At 42.4% G+C, this 18,726-nt stretch overlaps 1 protein-coding gene and 1 non-coding gene across 2 annotated transcripts; one reads left to right on the top strand and one right to left on the bottom strand.

Annotated features, from left to right (window-relative positions):
- The first annotated feature begins 2,859 nt into the window (after window positions 1–2,859).
- LOC127233874 (histone H2A.V) lies at window positions 2,860–16,195 on the top strand. Its single transcript, XM_051200547.1, has 5 exons — window positions 2,860–2,951; window positions 6,237–6,314; window positions 11,020–11,133; window positions 15,082–15,211; window positions 15,870–16,195. Exons 1-5 carry the CDS (start codon window positions 2,949–2,951, stop codon window positions 15,929–15,931), a joined length of 387 nt encoding a protein of 128 aa, XP_051056504.1. The 5' UTR covers window positions 2,860–2,948; the 3' UTR covers window positions 15,932–16,195.
- On the bottom strand, window positions 13,848–13,969 carry LOC127234002 (small nucleolar RNA SNORA40). Its single transcript, XR_007835544.1, has one exon. It is a non-coding gene; the product is annotated as a small nucleolar RNA SNORA40 (small nucleolar RNA).
- Window positions 16,196–18,726: the final 2,531 nt, after the last annotated feature.

The following is an 18,726-nucleotide window of genomic DNA, read 5'->3' as shown; positions in this document are numbered from 1 at the left end:
AGAAGAGGGTATCAGAGCCCCAGGAACTGGAGTTATAAATAGCTGTGAACCCTTGTATAGGATTCTGGGAAGGAAGGAGAAAGCATTTTATTTAGAGGTTCAGGTAGCATCTGTTGAAGATTACCTTCTCTCCTGTTGAACTGTAATGGCACTCTTGTCAAACGATTGGCCTACCAAAAACATGTGGATTCATTTCCAGACTCTAACCCATTAGTTTATAGTTTTGCTAGGACATACTCCCATCTTGATTATTATATCTTTGTAGTCTGTTTTAGAATTAAAAAGGGTATGTACTCCTATTTGGTTCTTTTTCAAGATAATTTTGCTATTTTAATTCTCTTGCATTTGTGTAAAAATTTTAGGATTTCCTCAACAGTAAACAGCAATAAAATAAGTGAGGATTTTGATGTTATCTTACTAATTTTTCACCCATCTTTTATATAACTTTGACATCAACTACGACTACACCTTCAGTTCCTAGCCAGCCTTAGCTTTATCCCAGAAGACCTTATCTCAAAGGACAGAGGAGAGAGAAACAGGGAGGAGAGCAGAGCAGTTTAGCAGGGAGAGGCTAATTTAATCATCTAAACAACTCTGAAAGGGATAAGGCTGCCAGATGTTTGACAGCTGGAGGCAGCTAAACAGACCAAGAAAGGCCATGGCAGGAAGGACAGAGAAGAGTGAAGGCAGAGAGCTGAGACAGGAGGGGGTATAAAAAAATCAAAAGGCTGCCAGGCCTATAGAAACTGCAAGCCCTAAGCACTGGAAGAGTCCAGGGAGTCAAGAGTTTAAGGCCAAGGATTTCAGTTATGAAGTCAAAAGATGTAACACTGGCCATATATGCCTATAACCCCAGAACTGTATCCACAGATAGATGGGACATGACAGCTTGCTGGCAAGCCACAATGACAAACTTCAGCTTCAGTGAGAGACCCCGACTCAAGGGAATAAAGTGGAGAGAGACATAGCAGGACATCTGACATCCTCCTCTGACCTCCACAGATGTGCACAGGCACTCATACAGGTGAACCCATGCTCCCACATGTACACACAATCCTTTAAAACAGGTAGTGCTATTTTCATATTTACTAGCAGCAAAAATAGGCTTATTGATATGAAATAGTTAACATAAACCACATGACTGACAAGGATTCTGGATCTAGTCAGGTCTTTCCATCGGTGACACTATATTAATGATTTGTGAATTTATTTCATTTGTTAACTAACATTTCTAGAATACTAGGAAAAAGTAACCTAAAAAGAAATTCTATGCACTGAGGGAGACCCTACAATATATAATGTGTGCTACATCCATACAGAGGGGCACTTATCTCAAATTCAGATGTCAATGGAAGATGTTCTAGACAATGTCTGCAGTGAGACTTTCCTTTCCTTTTTCCTGGAGACAGGTCTCTGTATGTAGCCCAAGCTGGCCTTGAATTTGTGATACCTCAGCCTACCAAGTACTAAGATTACAGGTTTGTCCCACCGTGTCTGGTTGTGTTTACTCTTAAAAGATGGTTAAAGGAGGCAAGACAGAAATTGTTTTAAGAAAAGCCAAATGCATGTGCAAAAACAAGGTGAAGTTTAGGGTGATGGAGGAAGTGATAAAAGGTGAGCAGAAAATGTAAAGCCTTCAATACTGTGCTAATGATTTGGATTCTGTCTTTGTAGAAAAATAACTGGCTTATGTCTTAGCACACTATAATACTGTTCCCTGGCAACTCAATATTATCACTGGATATATTCTGAAACACTGTCTAGTGAACTAACTTAGAACTCAAATCCAGTTCTATTTTCTGAGCACATTCATTTCCATTCATTTCTATTTCATTGCCCACCCCCACACACACACACACACTTGTCTCTATCTTCATTTGGATTTTCCCAAAATCATTGAGAAGATCATCCCTTCCTCGTCTAGAATCCAAATTATTTTTTTCGGAAAGACTCACTTCTCCCAGGTTACTTTTTCTGAAGGAGGTAACCGTCAAAAGAAACGCAATTCAAATTTTGCTACAGTTATCATCCACCTGGAGGTAAATTTCTAAAAACACTGGCTTGGGAAAACCCAACCACAAGAACTAAGTCTCAAAACAGAAAGAAAGTAGAGAATTATTTTGCTCACAATTAACTTCTAGGACTAGTCTGTGCTTCCTATGGCAAAAAGAATAAAGCATTTGAAGCTGGAACCAGAACGAAGTCTTAATTCTGATGGACTGCAAGTAAAAAAACTACATTCTCCTGAGCTCATTTCTCAACTGAAGAAACAGACCTGGTTCTCCCACATCGCCCCTGCAGGTTCAATGATAATAATATTAATAATAATGAAACGTTTTAAAGTAGTTTGAATGGGTCGGCGATAGCAAGAGAATTTAACTACATGCTGAGTGCGACTCACACATATTCCTAAATTTTCACATTAGCTTCCGCACGAAAGTAATTCCACTTAAAGCCTTTCCAAGAAGCAGAAGAAAAACAAAGCAAACTAAGCAGGGATAGCGGGCTCTTGAATGGGCGGGAAAGACACAGCTGCGCCGAACCATTCCAGTCATTGGCTCATCTGCTGTTGTTCCCAGACTCCCGCCTCCGGTGCTGCGCAATGTTTTGATTGGCTTTTCTCCTCTCTCATTGGTTCATTCTTCTGTTCATCAGACTCCGCGCCAGGAGAGAGGCGGAGAGCCGGTCCATGTTGGGGTTGGAGGACCCGCCTCCCAGTGCCGTGTGCAAAAACAAACAGCCGTTAGGGAGGCGGTGCCGGGTGGGCGGAGTCCTGGCTAGAAGGGGGCGTCCAATTGGCCCGCCGCCGAGGTTCAAATGAACAACGTGAGCGGTTATTGGTGGCGGCGGTGCGAGGCGGGCCCGGGGCATTGTCCGACTCCGGCAGCGGGGGTCCGGCTGCGAGAGCGGCGGCGCGGGGCGGCATTGAGCGTCGCGCGGCCAAGACCATGGTGAGTGCAGGATCGCTCGGGGAGTCGGCTCTCCGAAGCCCCGGGCGGCGCCTCCACCTGTGGAGCCGGGAGTGGGCGGTGTCGCGCGGCCGAGCGGGAGCGCCCGCTGGGGCTGGACTCCGCCTGGGGGCCGCGCCTGACGCGGGAGGCAGAGGCAGGGGCGGGTTCTGAGTCGCACGGAGGAGGTCCGGCTGCCGCAGCACAAGTTCGGTGTCTTTGGCTCTGGGTTACGTAATGCCCCTGCTGAGAATCGGGGCAGTTCTGATCCTGCCCACCAGTACCGCTCGGTGGGTTCGCGGTTTGCACCGGCTTGAGACGGTCGCCGGGGTTATTCTCCGACCTCTTTGCAACAGGACTTTATTTACGTGACTTAAAGTATCTTTTTATTCCGCAGTTCCGATCTAGTTGAAAGCAGATTTTAAAAAACAAAAGTGAATAAAACTTTAGCCCCATTTAAATTTCAGGGGAAAGAGAAAGAACTAAAGCAACAGAAACCTATGCTTTGCGTCCAGATTGTTAAAAGGGAATGACGCTCTCATTTCGGAACTGTATTTATGTCGGTATTCCTGTTTTAACTATCCTTTCACTGATACAGAAATAATATGCCTTCCCAGAAAGGAATCTCACCACACACTTAAGAGATTTATTAAGGAAAAGCTCTTTAATAACGCTTGTCCGGCCGGGCTAACACCCAAGCAAGAGCCGGCCTTCAACAGATGCTCTTACTAATTTATGTACATTTTAGGCTTGTGCGTTCCTCACTGTCATCCTGAAATCTCTTTTCGGGTCCCAGGTTACACTTCGAGCAATTAAAACAGAGACAGGAGATTGCAAGTCTGGCCACTTAGGCAGATAGGAGATTTACACAGCAAAATTACTACATATTGCCAGTATTATTGTAAGTATGCCAGTGTTGTTCTTTCTCAAATAGTTATTACCCGGGGTCATATTGCCCACCTGACAGAATTATGTTTGTCCTGGTAAGAGCACAGGGGAATAAATGACAGAGTAGGGCTTACTGATGGTTAGGACCCTGTGCATCCTGCCTTGAACTGCCAGCTAGATTTTCTTTGGGTGAGGGAATCTGGGCCTAACTGCTGGTCATAGATCAGTGCTGTCTCCTTTGCCATTGAAATGGAGTCTAATTAGCTGGAGCAGTCCTGGTGAATAAACTACTATCTACTAGCATCCCAAGTTTCCCTTAACCCTAACAGGCCTGGTCAGCACACTACTTATCTTTGGGGGTATTTTGGAGGAAGTGCTCTAGTTAAATTTCATTTGTATCTGTATCTCAGAATTACTACTTTAAGTTTCATCTACATCTTCACAGGACAGGTACCTTCAACGGGTGCTGTTAAAGTCAACCCCAGGCTATCATTTCTCATACAGCAAATAATGTAATTTGTCTTATGTTGATGACATGTGAGGTGTTTAGTAGATGACTATAAACAGATTAGCCAAATGGAAAATAGCCAAGTTTGGAGTGTAAAAGTCTCAAACTTCAAACTAGAAAAAGTCTGTCAGCTGTTGTCATCATATGGTGATTGTAGAAATTACTCTGACAAGTAGCATGGGTTACTTGTTTGTAAAAATTAATTTGCTCAAGCAGTTGATTTTCATGATCATTATTTTTTCTTTCTCAAATTCTAGTGATAGGTTTTCAACATTCACCATAAGTACATAAGCTTTAACTTAAGATTAAAAAGTACTGGAGGTATTGATTGTCCTTGGTAAAGATTTTTTTTAATTGACAGGAAGTAAAATTGTGTCTATTGGAGTAATAGCAAAGTATCCAGTTTTCAAGTTTTTCAGGAGTGAAAATATGTTTCAGTATGCTCCTTTCCCATGAATTAACAGTTTGGTTTTTCGAGACAGGGTTTCTCTGTGTAGCTCTGTAGACCAGGTTGGCCTTGAACTCACAGAGATCTGCCTGCCTCTGCCTCCTGAATGGTGGGATTAAAGGTGTGTACCACCACTGCCCAGCTAAAATGTTTTTATTCTTAAAAATGCTGAGCCTTTTGCTCCTGGTCTTTGCTCACAGCAGCTAGCAACAGCAATGCCAAAGCATAGGCGCTCCACAGTCTCGAAATTCCCTTCCTTAAATTCACCTAGGCACTTTAAATCAGCTTCCCTCAAAGTTTCAGGACACGTACAAAACATAGACTAATAATATGAATGGCCCTTAGTCCATCCCAATAGTCTTTTTTTCCATCTGAATCCCTGCATCATCTTTGTTGTGTATTTTTAAATGTGCTTTATTCTGAGCGCCACCAGAATTGCTGTTTGAATTCTGTTTATAACTTTCCAGGGCTTCTGTAGCCCACAATTCCAAACTTCCACATTCCTCCTGTAAATCAGTTCCAGAAGCCTAAGAGCCACACATGTCAAGTTTATTCAACAGCCCCTCTCCTGGTACTAAATTTCTCTATTACTTTCCTCATCACCATGACCAGATATTTGACAGGTTAAAAAAAAGGAAAGACTACTGGGCTGTGGTGGATCCCCATGAGTTTGAGGCCAACCTGGCCTATATCGAGATTTCCAGCAGGATAGCTAGGATTACACAGAGAAACCTGTCTCTTAAAAAAACAAAACAAAAAAAACCCTTTGGCTCACGTTTTCCGATGATTTGGTTGCTGCACTTGGGCCCACGCTCTTGTGCAAAGCATCATTATGGTAATAAGAGTATGTTTGTTTCCCGGCCGGCCTGGAACAGGCAGTTATAATAAATACACTCAGTGACCAACAGCCTTCATTTAAGTCCATTTCATGTGACTGGTTCTGTTTGTTTGGCTCCTGTAAATAGTGTTGCTGTGAACGTAGCTGGACATGTATCCATTTGAGTCTTGGCTTGTTTGGGGTCTATAGCTAGAAATGGAATTGTTGGATCCTGAGGCACATCGTTTTATTGTTTGTTTTGGTTAGCTTAATTTTTTATAATATGGTTACATTTTTTTCCCAGAAAAGCTAAATTCTCAATTTTCTGTGGAAATAATGTATGCTGATCTTTTAGAAAAGTTAATTGTTTCCGAAATGCATGAAAGCTGACATGATCAATCACAAGTTTGCAAGATTTATAGATAGCTTAACATTTGAATATTAGTGATGGGTTTTTTTAATGCGTTAATAAAAGGTAATAATCATATATATTTACAGTGAGGTAGGAAATCACCTAGATATCCTAAGTTTTTAACTTTTTACTAGAAATTTTTACCTAAAATAAAAATTTTGTTTTGTGGCCTTTTTTGCATTAACATTTTCCAACTCCATATTGTATCCATCTAGGCTGGAGGCAAAGCTGGGAAAGACAGTGGGAAGGCCAAGGCTAAGGCAGTGTCCCGCTCACAGAGAGCTGGGCTGCAGGTAATGAATGAATCCATTCTGTCATAGTTCGTTGTTTTCTTTGCCTTTGTAATTCGTAACCCACAGGTGTTTTATTAATTACAGAGATGTCCTTTTATGATGGTAGACCTTGAATGTGAGATTAACTGGTTAAGACTTAAATTATAAAGTAAGCCATTAATTTGTATAAGAGAACAGGATGCCTTAACAAATTTGGTGATCTTTTTTTTTTTTTTCCCCCTCCTATTAGTATCTGTTCTTGGACCTGGAAAGCTGAATTAGCTGTTTTAAGAATGTGTGTTGCAGAGACAGGTGAATCTCTGTGAGTTCGAGGCCAGCCTGGTCTATAAGAGCTAGTTCCAGGACAGGCTCCAAAGCTTCACAGAGAAACCTCGTCTCGAAAATGCCAAAGGAAGAGGGAGGGAGGGAGGAATGTTTGTTGCTCTTGTAGAACACCTGAGTTTGGTTCCCAGGACCCATATCAGAAGGGCCACAACCACCTGTAACCTGCTCCAGGGGAATTCACACATCTCATACCCACACCGACACATACATACTTAAAAATAAAATAAATATTTTTTGAAAATACCTGTTCTTTCAGGATTATGACTGTGTTCTCATTCTTATAAACCTCAAGTGAGTATGCTCTTGTTTTCCTTTTGAGAATGTTTATAAGTAGTTCATTGACTTTCAGTATAGGGTAGAACTAGAGACTAATACTGGGTTATTGCACTAGTCTCTGGATATTTCCCAAAAGACCTCTGTTGTGGACTGAGAAGTATGCTCTAAACTCGTGTAAGTGTTTTCATACTTCACGTGTGTGAATTTTTACAACATTAACCTACAAACTCAGATTTTTCTGGGTGAAAAAAATTATTCCCTGTCCATAAGGAATCCTTTAAAAGGGGGTTGGAGAAGCCAGGCGGTGGTGGCACCACCTTTTAATTCTAGCATTTCGGAGGCAGAGGCATCGGATCTCTGAGTTTGAGGCCAGCCTGATCTACAAATCAAGTTCCAGGACAGCCAGAGCTGTTATACAGAGAGACCCTGTTTCAAAAAGGGGGATGAGTGGGGGCTGGCGTGGGGGCTCAGTGGTTAAGAACATTTGCTGTTCTAGAGAACCAGATTTGACTCCCAGAACCATCTCCACTTTCACGGGAATTACGCCCTCTTCTGGCCTCTTTGGGCACCAGGCACATGTGATGAGCAGGTATCAATGCAGGCAGAACACTCAAACACATGCAAATAAAGGTATATATGTGGTTTTTTGTGTGTTAGATTTTTTTGGTTTTTATTGTTGTTGTTTTTCAAGATTAAGTTTCTCTGTGTAGCCCTGGCTATCCTGAAATTCACTCTATAGACCAGGCTGGTCTCAAACTCAGTGTCCTGATTCTGCCTCCCAAGTGCTGGGGTTAAAGGTACCACCACCACCACCACCACTGCTGCTTGGCTAAAAATAAATGCATCATCTTTTAATAATAATATAATAGTAATAATGGAACCCAGCCTTATCCATTCTAGGCAAGTACAGGCCAAAAAACTTTTTTTTTTTTTCTTAAGATTTACTTATTTTTATTTTGTGTATGGGTGTTTTGCCTGCATGCATGTCAGTGTAGCATGTATGTACAGGTACCTGAGGAGGCCAGAAGAGGGAGTGAGAGATCTGGAACTGGATCTACGCATATGCCTTATGGCTGTTGGGAACTAAACTCAGGTCCTCTGCAAGAGCAGCACGTGCTCTTAGCCACCAAGCCATCCATCCTTCCAGCCCCATGAAACACTTTTTAAAGGGGAAATGAGGAACCCACAGGATTGCTCGATGGAAAGAGCCTTACAACCTGTCCTGAGTTCAATTCTCAGGACCTACATAGTGGAGGGAGGCAACCAACTCCAGTCTGTTCTCATATTCATGTGTGTGTTTGGCAAGCATGTGCACACACATAAATAAATAATTTTTAAGAGGAAAACTGGAAGTCCGTACCGTGTAATGGTGTGTCTGTCTGTCTGTCTGTCGTGTTTGTTCACAGCTTCCCTTTGTAGGCATATTACCTCCTGCCTTAGATATGCACCACCACAACAGCAAAATCAAATTTTTTATGGCAATGTTAAAACTTTCAGCAAGTGGATAACATAATCTATATGACAAAGAAGTAAAACAGGTACTTAAATTCATTGTATTTTCTTTGTTTGTTTTTGGAGGTATTTGTTTGAGACAGGGTTTCTCTATGTAGCCCTGGCTGTCTGGAACTCCGTCTATAGACCAGGCTGGCCTCAAACTCCTAGAGATCCACTTGCCTCTGCATTCTGAGTGCTGGGATTAAAGGTGTGCATCACCATTGCCTGTTTGCATTTCTATTTTAATTTTATGTATATGATTATTGTGCCTGCATGTATTTACATCATGTATATGTCCAAAGAAGGCATTGGAACCCCAGAACTGGAGTGAGCTGCCATGTGTCTGCTGGGAACCAAACCCAGATCCTCTGCAAGGACAGTGGTGTACTCTTAACTGCTGAGCCATCTTCTACAGTCTTGGAACTTAGCTTTAAAGCATATATTGTGTGTTAGAACATTACTTAAATTCTCAGATCTCAGTGGAGATTGTTGCACTGGTTTAAGAAATAAACGAAGGGGGCGGGGGAGAAAAGGAAGGGCTGGTGAGATGGACCAACATATAAAGGCATTTCCCTCCAAATACCTCAGGGCCCAAATTATGGAGGAATGTTCAACTTCTGCAAGTTGTCCTCTGCTCTGACAAGTAAGTAGGAGCCTAGAGGGATGGCTCAGCAATTATAATGCATGTGCTTCCCTCCTAAAGGACTAAAGAGGCTCCCTACACTCATTTAGACATCTATAACTTCAGCTCCTGGGGATTCAGTGCCCTCTTCTGGCCTCCCTGACTACACAAATGAATGTAAAAAAAAAAAATATTTTAAAGTAAGATGAATATTGATTTAAGAGGATTAAAACACACTTGTAGTGGGGTGGTTGGTGGTGGCACATGCCTTTAATCCTAGCACTTGGAAGGCAGGGCTGGTGGATCTCTGAGCTGGACGCTAACCTGTTCTACACAAAATTTTCAAGACAGCCAAAACTAAACAAATTCTCCCTAAATAAATGGATAAATAAGTTCATGTGGGGCTTGGAGAGAAAACTCAGTTCAGTAGTTAAAATGTTCTTCCAAAGAACATGGGTTCAATTCTCTCAATTCTCAGCATCCAACAGCAGCTACAATTGTAGCAGGGGATTAGGCATGCAAAGATGCACACCACACGCAGACACACACACAGGGCAAAATGCCTGTACACAGAAAATTTCAAAAATAAAATGAGCATTTCTTTGTTTTAAATATAATTCATGTAGCTGAGGAAATCTGGTGTTACCTGTGATACCAGCTACTTAAGAGACTGAGGCAGTAGGATTACAAATTCAAGGCCAGTCTGGGCTACATAGTGTGTTCAAGTCTAGCCTGGAAAGTTAAGTAAGCTTGTGATCCCAGCACTCATGAAGCAGAAGCAGAAAGATTTCTGCAAGGTGGAGGCCAACCCACAATCCGTATAGCAAGATCAAAAAAAAAAATAAAGGAGGGAGGGTTGTCACTTAGCAGAAAAGCACTTGCCCAGCATCTTGTGAGACCCTAGGTTCAGTCTCTAGCAATACCAAAAAGTAGTAGAAGCAGCAGGTGGAAAGGAGCATAGAGTTGAAAGGCAGCCCCTTCTCCAAGACTTGGAACTTTCTAATCTAAAAAAGATAGAAATTGTAGTATGAGTACATTGTAAGATTAAATGTAATGCTAGTTACTGCAGAGTTCACTGAAATGCATATTTAAATATCTAAAAGTGGAAACAAGTCTATTTTTCTAAAGATTGTTGTACACAGACTTAAATCTTTTAAGATCATTTATGTAAAATTAATTATATGACTTCGTTTCCTAATATAAGAGAATAAAAAACACAAGAACACTGATGGTCCCTTTCAAAATATTTTTTTCCTTGTTTTGTTTAGGGGCCAGTGTTTGTAGGCAGAGTGTTGTAACCCAGGTTATCTTCATGTTTGTGATCCTAATGTCTTCTCTCCCCAGTGTTAGATTCCTGTTGTATGCCAGCCACTAAGATGTTCTAAGAGGGATGCTTGGTCCGGTATATATACCCAAAGCAAAGCATCACTGGATGCTTGCCTTTACTCCCAGCTACTCAGGAGTTAGAGGCAACAGAATCAGAAGGTCCAGGGCAACCTGAGAAATGTAGCAAGACCCTGTCTTGTTTTGTTTTTCAAGATGTGATTTCTCTGTGTAGCCCTGGCTGGCCTCAAACTCAGGAATCTGGCTGCCTCTGCCTCCCAAGTGCTAAGATCAAAGGTGTGCACCACCATGCCCGGCTAAGGGATTGGTTTTTTTAACTATCAGGTGACCTTTTGAAATTGAGGAAAGGACAGAGTTAGGGACAGAAGAGAATGGTGGAGCTTCAAAGTCATGAGACTTAAGTGAAAGAATCGATTAGATACAAGTGTGATTATTGGGCTGTATTGAACGTGTAATTGATAACAGCATGGTATAATTCTCATTTTACAGTAAAACTGTTGGGCAAAAAAGTTCAAGGTTTGAGGCCCTCAGACTGTTAATTACCTAGTAAATTTGGCCTGTAATATCATTAAGCCTCTGCAGTCCCACTCGGGCAGATATTGTTAAAACTCTGCAGTGCTTCCCAACAAGACATCTCTTTTTCAGTTTCCTGTGGGCCGAATCCACAGACACTTGAAGACTCGCACCACAAGCCATGGACGGGTGGGTGCCACTGCTGCTGTGTACAGTGCGGCAATTCTGGAGTACCTCACAGCCGAGGTTTGTGGAGAATGTCGTATGTGCGGATGCAAGAGGCTGCTCTACACCCAGTGGCTGGCACTGCCGTGGAGAATTTTTTTAATTAATTATTTATTTATTTGTATTGTATGTGCATTAGTGTTTTCGCCTGTGTGTATGTCTGTGTGAGGGTATTGGATCTCCTGGAACAGGAGCCATAGATAGTTGTGAGTTGCCATGTGGGTGCTGAGAATTGAACCTGGGTCCTCTGGAGGAACAACCAGTGCTCCCAATCGCTGAGCCATCTCTCCAGCTCTTTCTCCTCCCAACCCCCAAAAATACTTCTAAAGAATTATTGGTTCCCCTCCTCCTCCCCCCCCCCCAAAGACAGGGTTTCTCTGTATAACAGCCCTAATTGTCCCGGAACTAGATCTGTAGACTAGGCTGACCTCGGCCTCACAGGGCGCTGAGATTAAAGGTGTGCACCAGCGCTGCCTGGCCACTTTTGATCCTTCTTGTTTCCACCTCCCAAATGCTCAGGCCTGCAGAAGTAGACCAGCACACTGGCCGCTTTCTTCTTGTCTTTGCTTTTCTGAGACAGCAGCCTGTGCTGGCCTGGAACTTGCTCTGTGTTCTGCTTAGTGTGGGGAAGTTGTACGTTTTTGAGTTGGCCTGGTAGAGACAGACGACTGGCTGATTGGAATTCCTTGTAGACTAGGCCATCTTACCAAGTTACCACTCTGCCAATTTTAAAGAGTCCTGGTGTGCTTAGGTTTTGTTTGGTTGTTTACATTTAAGTGAGGGCCAGCAAACCACTTTTGTGGTTTTTTGAGATAAGGTTTCTCTGTATTTCTTTGGAGCCAGTCCTGGAAGCAGCTCTGTAGACCAGGCTGGCCTCGAACTCACAGAGATCTGCCTGCCTCTGCCTCCTGAATGCTGGAACTAAAAATGTATGCCACCACATTTTTAAGTGACACGATAAGTACTATTCTGATTAAATGAACTATGAGATATCTATGTTAGTCATTTGGCAGTGTTTGAGGCTCCTCGCCTAGCATACATGAAGCTCTGGGATTGTTTCCCAGCACCCCATAAACTGGGGATAGTGTAATCCTAACACTTAAGAGGTGGAGGCAGGAGAATCAGGAACTCAAGTCATCTTGGCTGCACAGTGAATTTAAAGCCATCCAGGGGTACATGAAACCCTTTCTCAAAACAAAAAAAAAACAAAACAAAACACAAATGGGGTGGCAATATTCATGAAATTAGAGCATGACTTGTTAGTTTATGAAGATTTCTAATAGAATGATACTACAGCCAACTGGACTGTGGTGGCACATGCCTATAATCCCACCACTTGGGAGGCAGGCAGATCTCTGAGTTCTAGGACAGCCTGGTCTACAAAGTGAGTTCCAAGATAGCCAGGAATATTACACAGAGAAACCCTTTCTGGAAAAGCCAAAAAAAAAAAAAAAAGAGGGGGAGGGAATGATATAGGCATCATGTGGTTGTAATCCTAGTACTCAGGAGGTGAGATAGGAAGATGGTGAGTTTGAGGCCAGCCTGAGCTGCCTAGAGAGCCCCTGCCCCAAAAACAACAAACAAAAAACAGACTGTAAAAGTCAAGTGCCTTCTGATACAATAAGTAAAGAGTTAGCAGTCCTTCCCTCCTGGGTACAAATGAGCTTCACATTTCAATTAGAGAAATTACTTTGGCAAGACTTCTTAATACGAGGATCCTGGATCCTCTAGCCCCCTGTCTTCCCCATCTCTAGCCCTCCTCTGGAAAATGCATAAAAAGGCATGAAATGCTAGCAACTATATTCCAAACCAGGCAAGTAATTAACTATCAAGCAAGTCAGTTGATAGAGACAACCAAGCAGAGCAGAAGACTCTTCATGGGGAAGATGTGATAAGAAACAAAGCTTAGAGATGTGACTGTAGTGTGCGTTAGTTATCATTGCTGTCATTTCATTAACCTCTTCAGGGGTTAACTGAACTATGGGTAGTTTGTTTGAGCTTTGCTATGTTATGACCCAAAAGTTTCATATGGGCATTTTGATGTTGAGACACTTTCTTCTTTGATCCTATCCCAGGTTTTTAGTTCACTACAGGCCCTTGGAAGATACACATTTTTATGTACTAGATCTGTAGCACAGAATTATAGCTCACACCATTAGAGGTCTTTCTACATTCCTATTTTCAAACATCAGTTGCATTTTCTTTATGGTACTTGGGATCGAACTCAAGACCTTATGAGTTAGGGAACCACTCTGTACTGATCTAATCCCTAGTCCTTTGGGGGTTTTGTGTTGCTGTGTTATTTTATGTGTTTCCTACTTGTATGTCTGCTTGCCAGAAGAGGATGTCAGGAGTACTCTGGGTCTGGAGTTAAGAATGGTTGTGAACTGCCATGTGGGGGCTGGGAATTGAACCAGGACCCTGTGGAAGAGCAGCTAGTGCTCCTAGCCACTGGGACACCTCTCCATCATGTCCTTTATTTCTTTGAGGCAGTCTTGTAGGCAGCCCCAGCTAGCATTAGATGTGTAGACCTATCTCAGCCCCCAAATGACTTGAAGTTACATGTTTCACTCACAGCTAGCCAGAATTAGACTTCCTCCAAAACAGCTCAGTGAGAGGATAGGTACATAAGCTTGTATGAGGCTCTATGTGTTTTTTATGCTTCTAAGTTACCTCCCCCCTTATTCTTAGACCCAGCCTCATTGTTAGTTCAATGCCATCGTCACTCTGTCTTAAGTATCATGTCTTATATGTATCAAAACTCAAAATGAACCATGAATTCTAGGTTGCAAAAGGGGTTTTGTTTTCACCTGTCTTTTATATCTTTGTCCACCAGTACAACAAAAACACAGGTGCTACACAAATACATTTTTTAAAGAAGTCAGCATGTTCTAGGTATTTAAATTTTGAGTTCTGACCAGCCAGTGGTGACTCACTCCTTTAATCCCAGCACTCAGGAGGCAGAGGCAGGTGGATCCGAGTTCCAGACTACCCTGGTCTATAGAACTACAGGCTCCTAACCCTGAGTTCCAGGATAGCCAGAGCTATACAGAGAAATCCTGTCTCGAAATAATAATAATAATAACAATAATATATATATGCGGAGTTTTGTTATTTAGTAGAGGTAAAATTGTGATCCCTAAGCCAAGAGTTTATGTCAGGGGTAATCATTTTTCAGGCTTGGCTTTCACTAGAACCTCTTGAAGAGCTTTCCAAACATACTGATGCAGGGCTCACCCTAGACCATCAAGAGGCCTGAGGTAAGGCGGCAATGGGAGGTTTTGAAGTTTGCCAATATTTTATTCAGGTATATGATATACTCTGCTCTGCTTAAATGAGGATGCTCTGTAGCTGTTTTTGTTACTTCTAACAAAGGTATAGCAGTTCCAGTAGAGCTGATGCAGGTAAAGATACATAACACATGCAGTGTTAGCTGGACAAACTGCTACACTGTAATACCAAAAGCCCAGAAACTGAGAGAAGCAGCAATGCATTGTGGCTGACCGGAACTTTGACCTCTTGAAATAGGGCTCGGGATACAACCTAGTTGGTAGTCTGGCATATCTGAAGCCCTGAGTTCAGTCTCCAGAGTCACATAAATTGGGAGTGTAATTCTTGCTCTTGGAGATGGAGACAGGAGGGATTAGAAGTTCTTTGTCAGCTGGGCAGGTACCTGCCTTTAATCCCAGCACTCTGGAGGCAGAGGCAGGTAGATCTCTGTGAGTTCAAGACCAGCATAGTCTACAGAGTTGAGTTCCAGGACAGCCAGGACTACATAGAGAAACCATGTCTGGGGTGGGGGTTGCATGTTTCTCTATGTTTGTACAAGGAGGGGAGTCAGTGGGAGGTATTGGGTGTCGTAAAAACATACAGTGATAGGGAAAAACTATCACAGGAACAGAGAAGTTGTTCTCTACATTTGGAAACCTACCATTCCCTTAATTGTGTTATTTTATGGATGCTTTATAGGTGCTGGAGTTGGCAGGTAATGCTTCCAAGGATCTCAAAGTAAAGCGCATCACTCCACGTCACTTGCAGCTTGCAATCCGAGGTGATGAGGAGTTGGATTCACTTATCAAAGCTACCATAGCCGGGGGCGGTATGTATTGCTAAGCCTCAGTTATTTCTCAATAATCATTCAGATTGGTGATCCTGTGCATTTGAGTGGTTGACTGGGAACCACATGACTTGAACTCCACAAGTGTTAAGTATACTATAGTTCTGTTGTTGCTAACGGGGTGAACCTGGGTCCTCATAAAGGTTAAACAACTAAAACTGAGTCACAACTCAGGGCCTGCCAGCCTCTTTTCATAGGGATCTGAGTAAATGCCTGTTCTATTGCCATGTGTAGTGCCATTTTATCTTAGCTCGTTCTTTAAATTTTTCCATGCTTTAAGCCTCAGGTTTAAGAGATTTCCCATACATTTTTAACTATGCTAGAGAAATAACATGATCCTGAGAAACTGCATAATACGATAGACTTGGCAGGACCAAAATGGTTGTGTATTGAGGATCTGTAAAGTTCTGCGGTCAGTTACTTCAAGAAACTTGTGATGTCTGTGGTTAGCAACAGTTACTATTCCTGGGCAAGGCTCTCAGGCTCCTGTGGGTTTAGTAAGATCCAAATGTGAAAAGGGACTTAAACTAATTCCATCCTTTGTATAACTGCCTATTTACTTTAGCACTAAAGCATAAAGATATGCAGTGTTATGAAAATTTATAAAAAAGCTTAAAATGTTTTTTACGTTTCATTCTAGGTGTGATCCCACACATCCACAAATCTCTGATTGGAAAGAAGGGACAGCAGAAAACAGCTTAGGAACCTGCTCACCCATACTGTCTGTCTGTACCTGGGACAGAGGACGCCAGTGGGATGGTGTGGAATTTTTAAAAACAGTTCATTATGGAAAAGCATAGACAATTGCTGTAGACAAGATAAAAGAAACATTTGTATGTTTTTAGACTCATGAAGTTTTTAATAAAGTTCCTTCCCCTGTGGTCATGGTCATGTGTTGATTGGCCAGGTTCTTCCCTTGTGTTTTATACAAAAACAGAATTGATAAAACATTTTTTACAAAATGAATTTGTCTCAGAATTTCTTCCTGATGTGTTAAAAATACTTTTACACCTGGGCATGGCTGTGTGTGCCTGCAACCCCAGCATTTGGGAGGCGTGGGCAGGACCTCCAGAGTTCACAGTGACTCTTGCCTACATACTGAGTTCTAGGGCAACTAGACTACAAGAGACTCTGTTAAAAGAAAAAGGAAAAAAAAACATGTTTTACTCAGTATTTAAGTTGCAAATAAGTCTTTCAGAATAATCTAAAAAAATTGGAAAGTAGTGTACTTTGACTAGTTCTGTGTTTAATTTTGGCTACAATCAATTTTTAGTAATGTACCATTACTTTATTGCATGTAACCAAGAAAGAAAAAATTTGTGAGCTAATGCCAGCAATTATGAGATAAAGCTTTATTGCAGGGGAGGTAGACAAAGGGGGACATGTGTATTCAGGATCAAAATTGGGTAATGAAATCCGTTGTAATGAAATCCGTTGAACCCTTTACTGGACACTTCCCCACATGTGCCTGTGCTGCTTGCTTCAGTGAGAAGGAATCTTACAGCCTAATGTCCATAGCAATCGAATGGCCTGCTGAGAAGGTGGCTGAGCTAGTAAATAGGACAGGGGAGGCAGGATGGGAGCCTAGACCTTCCTGGCTCCGGAGTCCACACCTTTACCTAGAAATGATGCTGGTTTATCAAACATTTTGCTGTGTCTTGGAATTCTAACTTTGTGGTCTGGTTAATCCTATGAACCCGCAGAACTAGTCTTTAAAGATGATGTCTAAATAACGTAAAAGGATCTAAGTTAATTCACTAGTTAATGCTACAGCCAAAATTTTATTTTTCTTCCATGGAAATCTTTGTAAGAAAGTAATTGATATTTTATGATATAACAGTATCAAAATTATTTTTTTTTTGAAAAAATACCATGGAAATTCTGACAAATACACAGAAATAAAGAGAATACTGTGTGTGACAAATCCATGTATCCCTGTCCTACTTTAGTCTGTGGTCAGTTTTAAACATGTCCCCACCTCTGCCAATGGATTGTTTTGAGTGTGATTGCAGTCTTCACGCCTGTGCATTGTAATCTTACTCAGTTTCTATGAAAGACAAGGTGCGTGTAAGACCGAACAGTTTTAACATAAACCAGTCAGCATTCAGGGTTTCTTGGTTTTCCTGTTTTGTTTTCTTACAGTTTGTTTGAATTAGGAACTAAACAGGAGGTTGAAGAGATGGCTCAGTAGTTCCAGAGGCCCTGAGTTCAGTTCCCAGCACCTGCATGGTAGCTCACAACCGTCTATAGTGAGAGCTGGTGCCCTTTCCTTGCGTGCAGGCATATATGTAGACAAAACACTATACATAATAAATAGATCTTTAAAAAAAGAAAGTCTAGACAAATTCTGTGTCTTTGTTTTATATTTGATTTTTGGTTTTTTGAGACAGCCTCATATAGCCCATCCTGAGCTCACAGTTCAGCGGAGCGTGTAGTGTAAGCTCCTGACCCTCTTTGCTTTTACCCCAATGCTGACACTACAGGCATGTGCCCCGTACCCACTGCTGACACTACAGGCTTGTGCCCCGTACCCACTGCTGACAGTACAGGCATGTGCCCCGTACCCACTGCTGACAGTACAGGCATGTGCCCCGTACCCACTGCTGACAGTACAGGCATGTGCCCCGTACCCACTGCTGACAGTACAGGCATGTGCCCCGTACCCACTGCTGACAGTACAGGCATGTGCCCCCATACCCAGCCAGTGTTTTGCATTTGCATTTTCTTGGTTTCTAAGTTCACTTGTTTAATCTATAGCTTTATTTTTCTTGTGCTTTATTTTTTGAAGAAACACCTCTGTAGAATTGCTACTGAATGCACTAGTACATTTTAAGGGGTAGGTAGGGGAGGCTGTGTTCATGTGTGCGTAGAGGCCAGATGTCAACATCAGGTGAGTTCCCCATTCATACTCTACCTTCCCTTTGAGGCAGGGTCCCCCTGAACCTGGAACTTGCCTATTCAGGGAGCTCTGGGAACCTGCCTGGCTTTGTCTCGTGGTGCTAGGATATTACAGACATGTACCGTTGTGCTTGTGTGATTTTTTTAGCTTGTGTATGCATGCCTGCCACAGTGCAGGTCAGAGGACAACTTGTGGAGTCAGTTCTTCCCACCTTTATGTGGGTTCTTAGAACAGACTCAGGTCATTAGACTTAAAAGGCAAGTTTTTCCCTTCTGAGCCCTCTTACAGTCCCATACTAAGCTTTCTCCGAGGGTACTGGGCATCCAAACGCAAACCCTCATACTAACTGAGCAAGCAGTTTCCAACTGAGCTATCTTCCTAGCCCATTTTATATTTTTTTGTTCTGTGAAAACTGATGGGCTGGAGAGATAACTCTACCAGTTACTGGCTGCCCTACCAGAGGGTCTGATTCAACTCCCAGCACCCATGTGGCAGCTCACAGCCCTCTGTCACTCCAGTTCCACAGCGTCTGACACCCTCTCCTGGCCTTTATGGGCACCAGGCACACAAGTGGTGCACACACATGCATTCAAGCAGA

This window comes from Phodopus roborovskii, unplaced genomic scaffold, assembly GCF_943737965.1.
Source record: "Phodopus roborovskii unplaced genomic scaffold, PHOROB, whole genome shotgun sequence".
In the NCBI taxonomy this organism is placed as follows: domain Eukaryota; kingdom Metazoa; phylum Chordata; class Mammalia; order Rodentia; family Cricetidae; genus Phodopus; species Phodopus roborovskii.
The sequence above is the reverse complement of the archived record's forward strand: the minus strand, read 5'-3'. Positions and strand labels throughout refer to the sequence as shown.